The sequence below is a fragment of the Lissotriton helveticus genome, chromosome 7, assembly GCF_964261635.1.
Source record: "Lissotriton helveticus chromosome 7, aLisHel1.1, whole genome shotgun sequence".
In the NCBI taxonomy this organism is placed as follows: Eukaryota; Metazoa; Chordata; class Amphibia; order Caudata; family Salamandridae; genus Lissotriton; species Lissotriton helveticus.
The window spans coordinates 1,427,523,181-1,427,535,514 of record NC_136068.1 but is presented as its reverse complement, the minus strand read 5'-3'; the positions used below and the strand labels follow the sequence as shown (position 1 = coordinate 1,427,535,514).

General features: G+C 38.5%; 1 protein-coding gene across 4 annotated transcripts in view; it reads left to right on the top strand.

The window, feature by feature from the left end:
• MYH16 (myosin heavy chain 16) overlaps positions 1-12,334 on the top strand; it is a 1,068,458-nt gene that overhangs the window by 853,754 nt on the left and 202,370 nt on the right. For all 4 annotated transcript variants that reach the window (XM_078654769.1, XM_078654768.1, XM_078654770.1 and 1 more), the window contains one exon: positions 6,479-6,615. In XM_078654769.1, the coding sequence (XP_078510895.1) occupies positions 6,479-6,615 (137 nt within the window). The remainder of the gene's footprint in view (positions 1-6,478; positions 6,616-12,334) is intronic.

The following is a 12,334-nucleotide window of genomic DNA, read 5'->3' as shown; positions in this document are numbered from 1 at the left end:
TAGTCTCTTTTCCTTGACCCCTGGTCTGACCAGCTGGTGTACCCATGATGTGGACACTGGTGACAGTAACCCTGTCATAAAGAAACTCTATCAACAATCAGACCAAGTCAAGGAAAGCATCAAAGCTGAAGTCAGCAAGATGCTGGAGCTAGGGGTGATTGAACCCTCTGAGATCCCCTGGGCCAGCCCAGTGGTTCTAGTCCCTAAGCCTCAGCAACAAGGTGGAAAGAGAGAAATGAGGTGCTGTGTGGACTATAGAGAACTCAACTCTGTCACCAAGACAAATGTTCACCCCATTCCAAGAGCAGATGAGTTGATAGATAAATTGGGGACAGCCAATTTTCTCAGTACCTTTGACTTAACTGCAGGTTACTGGCAAATTGGCATGGCCCCAGGAGCCAAAGAGAAAACAGCATTCTCCACACCTGATGGGCACTATCAGTTTACTGTAATGCCTTTTGGGTTAAAGAATGCCCATGTCACCTTCCAGAGGTTGGTGAACCAAGTCCTGACTGGATTGGAGTCCTTTAGTGCAGCTTATCTTGATGATATTGCTGTCTTTAGCTCCACCTGGCAGGATCACCTGATCCACCGTGGGATGGTTCTACAAGCCCTGCAATCTGCAGGACTGACTATCAAGGCATCCAAGTGCCAGATAGGGCAGGGCACTGTGGTACACCTGGGCTACCTTGTTGGTGGAGGCCAGGTCCAACCCTTACAGCCCAAGATCCAGAGTATCATGGACTGGGCAGCTCCAACAACCCAGACCCAAGTCAGGGTATTCCTTGGCTTGACTGGATACTACAGGAAGTTTGTGAAGGGATATGGGTCCATTGTGATTCCCCTCACAGAACTCACCTCCAAGAAAATGCCCAAGAAAGTAAACTGGACTGTTAGCTGCCAAAAGGCTTTTGACACCCTGAAATAAGCAATGTGCTCAGCACCCATTCTAAAAGCACCAGACTACTCCAAGCAGGTCATAGTGCAGACTGATGCCTCAGAGCTCGTGATAGGAGCGGTGCTGTCCCAGATCAATGAGGAAGGCCAAGATCAACCTTTCGCTTTTATAAGCAGGAGGCTACTCCCCAGAGAGCAGCGTTGGAGTGACATTGAGAGGGAGGCATTTGTTGTGGTTTGGTCCCTGAAAAAGTTGAGGCCCTGCTTGTTTGGAACTCACTTCCTGGTTCAAACTGACCACGGACCTCTCAGATGGCTAATGCAGATGAAAGGGGAAAATTCAAAACTACTGAGATGGTCCATCTCCCTACAGGGAATGGACTTTGCAGTGGAACACCGACAAGGGACTGCCCATGCCACCAATGCAGATGGACTTTCCAGGTTCTACCACTTAGACAATGAAGACTCCCTAGGGCAAGGTTAGTCTCATCACCTTTCGTTTGGGGGGGGGGTTGTGTGAGAAAGTGCCATCTTTCTTGCATTGGTAGGCCCCCACTTTTTTCTGAACTGCTGATGTGCTTTGACTGAGTGTGCCCTGGGCCCCTGCCAACCAGGTACCCCAGGGCCTGTATTCCTTCCCTATAACATTGAGCGCCTGACGGCTCAAAAGCACCCTGCACCCAGCCGCCCGAGTGCCCCTGGCAGTGCAACCTGTACCCTATCCTACTTCCCCATTTGCCCTGAGCAAGTGACCAGGAGCCCATCTCCCACAGCTGCGTGGCCTGCTAGCCAGCCGCCACCAACCGAAGGCCCCCTGCCTCTCATTGGATAACATTGGGCCTAACTACCTCTGCACCCGGCCGTCCCTGTGCCGCTGAGGGTGTACCAACTGAACCTACCTTACCCTGGGGGACCCCTGAGTCTATGCCTAGAACCTTAACTTCACCAGTTGAGTACTCACCTGAAAACCGATAACTCACTTTCCTGCCATAGGATAACATTGACTGGTTTGACTCGAAAAATCTTCTAAGTGTGAAGTTTTGAAACTCTAAAATATTCCTATAAATTCCGCCGAGTAACAAATTAAAAAAAAAAACTCTCCTGCAATCAGGAAAGGAGCCAGTACTGTACCTTTCAGCCCAGTACTGACCTGCAAAAGTAATTTTAACTGGACTTACCCATAACTGAATTTTCTTCCATAGGAAACCATTGACTGTTTTGCTCTGAAAATTCTTCTGTCGACTTTTGAAAGTTACAAATATTCCTTAAAAATCGTACCAACTACTGAAACGTAATTGCTTACCTGCCTTAGATAGAGTTCCCAGTGCTGGACCTAGGAGGCCAGTACTGGATTACAAAAGTAACGAGAACGTACTTTACCTGTGACTTGAATTTCCTGCCATAGGATAACATTGCCAGTTATTCACTGAAAAGTTTCTGTGTCAACTTTGATAATACCTTTTTATTCCTTAAAAATCATTGCAATAACCAAAACGTTTTTACTAAACTGTTTTCAGCTTAGACCCCAGGACTGAATCTAGGATCCAGTCCTGGAATGACAAAAGTAATCTATAAAGTAATCAACTGCATTTATGTAGAAAAACCCATTGAGCTCAATGTTAAATTGTGTTTAGAATTGTGTTTCCCACTGCAACCCCTATACCTAGTGTGTTTACAAAGTTTATTGCCTTTCTACAAAGTATTCATGTGAGATCACTCATATTGAGAAAAGTATATTTTTATACCTTTTGGTTCTAAAAATAAAACAACTATATCTTTTGATATAAAAACAATTGGCCTGGAGTTCAGTCCTTGAGTGTGTGAAACCTTTGGCTGACTGAGTGTGTACAACAAATGCATTACACTGTCCTCTGGTACTGCCTTACTACTCGACCAAGCTACCACTTTAGAGAGTAAGGTCACACCTGGCTTTAACCTCTGTTATACCTCTGGGGATTGTGGACTCTATACACATGGTACCTTACTTTGGTCCAGTATATATAGAGCCACTTTCTCACAACTAGTAAAACATAGATTCAAAGAATTCACATTGATTGTGTCTACAAAAGCTCTTTCACGGTCAACTGGCCCATTCCAAATTATAAAGAGTTTGTTTAATATACCTGCACATAAAATGATATGATTAGACCATTCATCTGGGGATTGTGTCTGGAGCACCTGCTCCTCCTACCAGCTCATATGAAGAGTAGCATATCTGGTGGCGAAGCAGGTGCCCATTGCAGTCTACGTGATTTGCCTGAAAATGTCATTATTAAACAGAAAGCAATTATTGTTCAGACATGTACTCATCATATGTAACAATATTTTGGTGTGTTTCCACAACCTCATAGGTCTGGTGTTTAAAAAATGTTGTACTGCTAGTAACCCATCGTCATGCCTTATGCTGGTATATAATGCTGTTACGTCAGTCGTCATTAGCGTATAGTCCTCTTTCCATGTGATATCAATAATCTTTTTCTTAAATGCGTGTTGTGTATAGGAGGGTAAGCATCCAACAAAATCCCTGAGAAAATAATCCACATACTTAGATATATTTTCAAACATACCCCCTCTGCCCGGATAAGTAGATGACCAAGTGGGTTGGCTTAATTTTGGGGAGTTCCGGTATCCTGTAAAATACCAGAGTCCTGGGATGAACTACCTGCATAAACTGATATTCCTCATGACTCAAAAAGCCCACATGATACCTTTCCATTAGTTGCTCATTGTATCCGCTATTTATGGTAAACAATACAGAACTTTTCACATAACATGTTGCTTCATTCAGGTGTTTGTTTGCTTCTCTTAAATACATTTCCATTTGTCAACGGACGGTGTTTCCTCCCTTATCAGAATTTCTGGTCAGATAGTCCATTCTCTGCTTTAATTTTGAAATTAGTTAATTGAATCGTCTTTTTTGAATATTGACATTTCCAAATCTCATATCCAATTCATGTAACACTAGATTATTTTAAATATCAATTGAATAATTTGGCATTGTTGGCATACACTTAGAGTTAAGTTTGAAGTTCACAGGGACTGCACAATATATATCCAGATACAATTTCCCAATGATGTATTCTTTCATGACATCCTCTCTGTTAGAAATGGGGACTCTCATTGGCAGAGGTATTTGTCCAAGAAGGGACCCTTGCTTCGGGACCCTTGCTTCTAGTCAACCAGTGCTTCAGGCCCACTAGGAGCATTTGATTTACAGGCCCTGGGCACACACAGTGTACTGTGCTAAGGACTTACCAGTAAATCAAATATGCCAATCATGGATAACCAATCAAAATAACAAGTTACACAGAGAACATATGTACTTTAGCACTGATCAGCAGTGGGAAAGTGCCCAGAGTCCTAAAACCAACAAAACAGGTGAGGAAAAATAGGAAGAAGAAGCAAAAACACTTGGGAATAGCCCTGCAAAAAGGCCATTAACAACTCTCTCTGATCCCCATAATTACATTTTTCAACTCTTGAAGCTCCTTCATCAACTCAACATCCACCACCTGTAGTTAGTTTTGTGGTCTTACACTGATATTCTTAGGTCTATCTTTTGTCAGTGGTTGCATCTCAAAGAATGTCTTTAACTTCATTAACCTAATGATCTTGGAAAGATCAATTCTTATCTCAGTATAGTCCATATATGATTCAAGGCAGTGTGATATTCCCAATGATAGAATACTTTCTTCCTCATGCGTTAATGTCATATCAGTTAAATCTATGATGGTACTTCACATTATCCTTATTCATTTATTCCTACATCTTTGCAGTTAGCAAAATGTCAGATTGTTCCTTTCTTTCCCTTTTTCCACCTCGTCATCTCCTTCTTTTCCTCAGTTTTGTTCTTGTTCCTGTAGTCTTAAATGCAGATTGAGATGCCTGTCGATACGAAAAAAGTTCCCCAGGGACCACATAATAAAGAATTGGTACCCCGGAGGTAGTTTTACATTTTTCATTCACACGGTATCCACTCCTCACCTCAAAAAAACACAACAACAAAATCAGCTCCGCTGTCATCAGGCATCGAAGCACACTTAGGAGGCACTCAGCCCCCTGGGTGGGAACCCTATGATGAAGCATGCCACCAACTAGGTTGGTGGGGGAGGGTTCATCCATAAACCAGATGAGTTTCTTGCAAAGCAGACTTTTTCTGATGACTCTGATGGCTAATATTACTACAGCCTTCACTTAAGAAAGTGAAGGACCTCTGAAGTAGTGTTAAACAGTCAAGTTTCTGTTTTTCATGATTATCTTTATAGCTTCCAATTACTGCAATTTTCAAATTCATCAAAAGCCATTTCAATGGTCCTTGCTTTGAGAAACACAATTATATCATCTGCATGTAATTAAATTTTGGCCATTAAAGACATGAAGGCCTTTACAATGTAAACAATATCCCTTTTATAAAGAAGATAAAAACACTAAGGGATATTTACTATGGCAAATTTGCATATCTACATGTGAACATTTGCAACGCAAGTTTAAATTTGCTACAAAGTATTAACTTATATGTCTCCACCCCCTGAAGACTATCCTCTCAATCTGAACCATAAGTGGTACAATCCAGGCATGACCACTGTAAATTGTCTTCCTGTTTCCACAGTGGTGGCTGAAAATATGTCTCTTCTACTGAAATCAGATTTTTTTCCCTTGTTCTCACAAGATCTCACCATTTCTTGTGCCCGCTCACATGATACAGCAGGGTTCTTTATGATTGTGCAACTAAACAAAAGGTGAAATATCAGCACAACTTTGACAATAATCTAGCATAGCTGATGAGCATAACAAACACACATTCTGGAGCAGGGAACAGAGATGAGATACTGAATCATGAGCAAGTTTTAAACCCAAAACTCACTGTCAGTGCACACTCACTATAACAGGTCTTTTTGCAAACAGAAAGCTAAAGGTGTCCAAAGATGAAACCCAATCCCAATACATGGATTGAAAAGAAAGGCGGCCTTTCTTTTAGGCAGAAGGTCTTGAGCCTTGGCCAGGACATCTGGATATATTACCAACGGACAGAATTAAGACAAGAAATGAACTGGATACCAAAATGTGACGGTGCCTTATCCATCACACAATAGCTAACACGATCTCAGACCATATAGACTTCCCAAGAAACTGGCCTTATGTTAAACACATGGGAATAACATCAAGATATCCTTGGAACTAATCTCAATACACTCTCTAGTACTTACACTTCACCGAAATCCTGACCTCCCACCGGGGTTGAAGGGGCATGCAATTCAAATATTTACAGATAATGACTGCCTTAAAGGCATATATCTATAGAGTATTGCTGGTTTGGCAGTCAACTTCTAACACAGAAAACTCATGTGTTCCTTGTAAAAGTTCCAGGGCCAGAGAGATGTGATATACATTCATGAATGTATATTTATGGACAGCTTAAACTTATGAATGTTGCATTGAGTAACGAATTGTCAATAAAAACAATTGTGGTAGGATTCAGATTGGTTTAGTTTATTTGATTGTTCTATGAGGTGCGTAAGTGGGGTTGTTTCTATTATAAGCTACGGCCTCTGTGTGACTTTTCATTTCTTTACCCCTATAGAGGAAATCGCAGATATAACAGAACAACTAGGAGAAGGCGGAAAGAGTGTACATGAACTTCAGAAATCAAAGAAAAAATTAGAAATGGAAAAGGAAGAGCTGCAAGTTGCTTACGAAGAAGCTGAAACTGCCTTAGAGGTAAGTATACACTACATATTGAAATCGTCTCACTGATTTCCATATTTTTGAAAATTAAAACAACATCACTTAAACCTCATTGACTCAATATTTGGCAATACATGGTTAAATCACATTTTGGCAACCGTAGAAGCATTTCAATTTTAGGCAGCAATAAAATTAATTTGTCACATTTGTATGAGCATAAGGTAGAGATCTCTTTACACAATACAGCATACATTAAACCAAGGTATACCTTATGGAAAACACCCAAGATTGCAGTGGCTTAAACTTTAATTAAATTGAAATATAACGTACCAAGAAATGTTTTCAGCTTCTTCATGACGTGCAAATAAAACAGAGATGTGTGCATGGCTGGTGGTAAGAAATTCTAAAGAATAGTGACAACGAGTCTTCTGAATAGTTAATTTAAGTACAAGTACCACAAGTCTTAGAATGGACTAGCTGCACCAAGACTACAATCCTTTTATATAATATTCGAGCCTACAAACAAAGTGAAGGAATGGTGCCATAAGTGAGCATCACATGCTCAAAGGTATGTCTTCTAATCACTAGTCGAATGATAGAGGGTAAAGTAACAAATTGGAGACCCGGAATCAATACAATGTCCTCCAACCAACCTTGAGCATTATGGGTTTCAAGGGTATGTTTGAATTCTGTATGTCTTTCTTGTAAATTTAATACACATATTTTATGCACTTGCAACCCTGAACATTCTTTAAAAAAGCCCCCGGATTGTATGTCAAGACAGAGTGAAACATGTTGGCTGAAATGTGAGTTTGTATATATGTATATATGTATATGTATATGTGTGTGTGTATGTGTATATATATATTCACTGAAAAAACCATAGGTTATAGACCATATATAGTTAGGAATTAGCATTTACAAAACCTTGAAAATTCACTGAAAAAACCATAGGTTATAGACCATATATAGTTAGGAATTAGCATTTACAAAACCTTATTTTACTCACACAAAACCATTGAAATTTGCATATATAGTTAGTTGCACTAACTATATATCGCGCACCCGCAATCCACTGCTGATCATGTCACATATTACATCATTCATGACATGGTCAGTGACATCACTGATGACATCACTGATGACATCTCAAATGACATCACTGATGACATCTCAAATTACATCACTGATGACATCACTGATGACATCTCAAATGACATCACTGATGACATCACTGATGACATCTCATTTGACATTACTGATCACATCACTGTTGACATCATTCATGTGATAATACGATGAACCTCTTCAGACTCTAATATAACCTTAGATACATTCAGTGTAAACAGACACTCACAGACTGTCACTCATCCATGGAGTTACTCACACACCTAGTCAGTCATGCAAAGAATCAATCACACCTCCATTTCCTCAACTATACAGTTATACACACCTTACTTATTCAAACATATACTAACACATATTTACTCTCTTATACAATCCCTGATACAAGTTCACAATGATCCATACAGCCACTCACACATTCACTGGCTCTTATGCACAGTTATTTATATATGTCAACTCTCACATGTACTGTGTTTTACATATGTACTTACTTTGACATGTAGCACTGAGATATCCATTCACCCACCAATACACTCATGCACACAGTCAACCGCCCATACAGCTGTTTCCACATGCACTTTTGAACCCATACATCTAGTGAATCAACTGCTCACACATCTATGCACAGAGTCATACACCTCCCAGCCACCCACACACACACTCAGTCTCCCATACAAATACTTGGGCAACCAATCAATAACCCATATAGTTACTCATATAGCTACTGATCAACACATGCAGCAGTTTACAGAACAACAGACATAATGATGCACAAATTAAGACAGTTTAGTCACTAACCCATGCACTCAGTGAGACACATTTAATCACTCACTCATACAGTCAGTCATGCACCTACTAAATCCTTCATCCAGACACTTATACATCCACTCATTCTTCAATATGTAAGACATATTTTAACTTTACAGAAACATACAGTCACTGGATGTTATCATCAGTGATGTCATCAGTGATGTCATTTGAGTTGTCATCAGTGATGTCATCAGTGATGTCACTGACCATGTCATGAATGATGTAATATGTGACATGATCAGCAGTGGATTGCGGGTGCGCGATATATAGTTATTGCAACTAACTATATATGCGAATTTCAATGGTTTTTTGTGAGTAAAATAAGGTTTTGTAAATGCTAATTCCTAACTATATATGGTCTATAACCTATGGTTTTTTCAGTGAATTTTCAAGGTTTTGTAAATGCTAATTCCTAACTATATATGGTCTATAACCTATGGTTTTTTCAGTGAATTTCAATGGTTTTTTAATAGCAAATATCAAAAGCTGTAAAATGTATTCTTCTTTTAAAGGAAAAATATATTTTATATGTATTTAATATAATTTTTTTATGTATATACATTTTTTGAGGGAACGAATTTATCAACTAGCATGCTGAAGAAGAGTGTGGGGAAAAAAAAACAAAGAGGAGGACTAAGAGGAAAGAACAATCAGTTCAAAAATACAATTGCTTTAAAGCATGAAGTGCTTTTCCACACATTTACATTTAAATAACCCATATTAGAACATACAAAATATCTACAGAGGAGACGGTGTACATTGAATTTTAGACTCTTCATTGGTACCTACATGTTGGTACTTACATCACCCACACAACACAACAACCGGGACGCTGTCACAGATATATATATTTTTTTGAACGTTAATTTCTCAAAATCCACTGGAGCATATATCTTGAGACCTAGCAAAGGCACATCGGGCAAACAGTCTCTAAAATGTTGCCAAGTTTCATAGAAATCCATTCAGCCGTTCGAGCTAAAAGTGAGTCCAACCGCCCTATGGAAAACTCAATGTTAAAAACACGTTTTGGGACCCCCCTTTTTTCTCGGCCCCCGCTTGACGAAACCCCCCCAAACTTTCAGGGGACGCTCAGAAACGAAATGTGCCATTTTCCTGAAAATTTCAGCCAATTCCGTCCATCAACGCCAAAGTTATTCAACATAGAATTTTCCGAAATCCCTATTCAAAAAAATCCTAACTATATATACCTACTGGCGACCGCCAGTAGGTAATATATATATATATATATAAAATTTCTATGGCAAAATGAAACCCCTCATTTTGTTCCTTTTCAAATTAAATGTATTAAGTGTTACCACTTTATTCTAATCAAGATGACTTCAGGTGTGCCATACTTTTGTCATAAGTAAGACTGTTAGCGTTCTAGTTGTTCTTTAGAACACTCTGGGACATTCTGTCATTGGGCTATAGTTGGGCTACATCTGGGTGATATTTGGGCTACATTTGGTTTTTTTTGTCTCTGGTGGCCATCTTTGGGCTACATTGGGCTACATTGGGCTACATTTGGGCTCTAACATATATATAGCCCAATGTAGCCCAATATATATTTTTCAAAGTTAATTTTCGTAAAAACCACTGGAGCATATATCTTGAGACATAGCAAAGGCAAATCGGGCTACCAGTCACTACAATTTTGCCAAGTTTTGTGGAAATCCATTCAGCCGTTCGAGCTAAAAGTGAGTCAAACCGCCCTATGGAAAACTCAATGTTAAAAACACATTTTGGGATCCCCCTTTTTTCTCGGCCCCCGCTTGACGAAACCCCCCCCCAACTTTCAGGGGACGCTCAGACACAAAATGTGCCATTTTCCTGAAAATTTCAGCCAATTCCGTCCATCAACGCCAAAGTTATTCAACATAGAATTTTCAGAACTCCCTATTCAAAAAAATCCTAACTATATATACCTACTGGCGACTGCCAGTAGGTAATATATATATATATATATATATATATATTCACTGAAAAAACCCTAGGTTTCAGGCCTTATATAGTTAGGAATTAGCATTTAAAAAAACCTTTGCAATTCACTGAAAAAACCATAGGTTTCAGGAGTTATATAGTTAGGAATTAGTTTTTAAAAAACCTTTGAAATTCACTCAAAAAACTATAAGTTTTAGTGGTGTTATAGTTAGCTGGACATTTTACTCATACAAAACCAATGAAATTGCTCCTATATAGTTAGTTGTACTAACTATATTTCGCGCTCCCCCGATCCACTGCTGATGATGTCACATACTAGATCATTCATGACATGGTCAGTGACATCACTGATGACATCTCAAATGACATCACTGATGACATCATCCAGTGAATGTGATTTGCTTCGTTATTTAATTATGCATTATATATATAGCAATTTACATTGAAGAATGAGTGGATATATATAAATAAATATTTGGATGGAGGATTTAGTAGCAGTGTAATTGACTGTTTACTTGACCAATTTATAATGTCTCACTAAATATAGTGGATAGTGACTAAACTGTGTGAATATCTGTATCACTTTGTCAGTTGTTGTGTAAACTGATTCTACAGTTGGTTACTAGCTATGTGAAAGTCTATATTAGTTATTGATTAGTTAACTGAGTATTTGTATGGGAGTGTGAAAGTGTGTGTGGTTCGGTGTGGGGGTGTGTGACTGTCCAAAGATGTGTGAATAGTTGATTCAGTAGATATATGAAGTTAAAACTACATGTTCTAACAGTTTGGGTGAGGGAATCTCTTTATGGGTGTGGTGATGAGCAAATATATTTCTCAAAGGTACAGGTCCAACAAACTAGAAAAATAAAAGGCAGTATATGTGTCAGTTGTTGTATATAAATAAGTATACATAAGACACAATGATTGTGTGAGTGACTGTAGGGATAACTGTATACTTGTAATAATGATTTTATAATTCACTAAGTATGACTTACTATCTAAATGAATAGAAGAAGTGGTGTTTGTATAAGTGTTTTGCTAAGTAAATATGTAAGTATGATCCATTGTTTGCATAAGTGAGTAGGATGACTTCATATGTGAATAGGATGCGTGCTGTTGTTTAATGTCGATATAGGTGTATAAGTATTTTTGATAGTGTTCTATTGTTCATTGACAGCATGTATGAGTGAATCCATAGGTAAGTGATTAGATGTGTGTATACATCTATGAATCACTGAGTGGATTTTTAGATACTTGTATTGCTGTGACAATGGATTTAAATATGATACTCTGTATTTTACAAACAGTGATGAAAAATTGTAATAGTGTATGAAAAGGTGTATGTGATTGTCACGTGGATGATGTCATCAGTGATGTCATCAGTGATGTCATTTGAGATGTCATCAGTTATGTCACTGACCATGTCATGAATGATCTAATATGTGACATCATCAGCAGTGGATTGCGGGTGCGCGAAATATAGTTAGTACAACTAACTATATAGGAGCAATTTCATTGGTTTTGTATGAGTAAAATGTCCAGCTAACTATAACACCACTAAAACTTATAGTTTTTTGAGTGAATTTCAAAGGTTTTTTAAAAACGAATTCCTAACTATATAACTCCTGAAACCTATGGTTTTTTCAGTGAATTTCAAAGGTTTTTTAAATGCTGATTCCTAACTATATAAGGCCTGAAACCTATGGTTTTTTCAGTGAATTTCAAAGGTTTTTTAAATGCTAATTCCTAACTATATACGGCCTGAAACCTATGGTTTTTTCAGTGAATTTCAAAGGTTTTTTAAATGCTAATTCCTAACTATATAAGGCCTGAAACCTATGGTTTTTTCAGTGAATTTCAAAGGTTTTTTAAATGC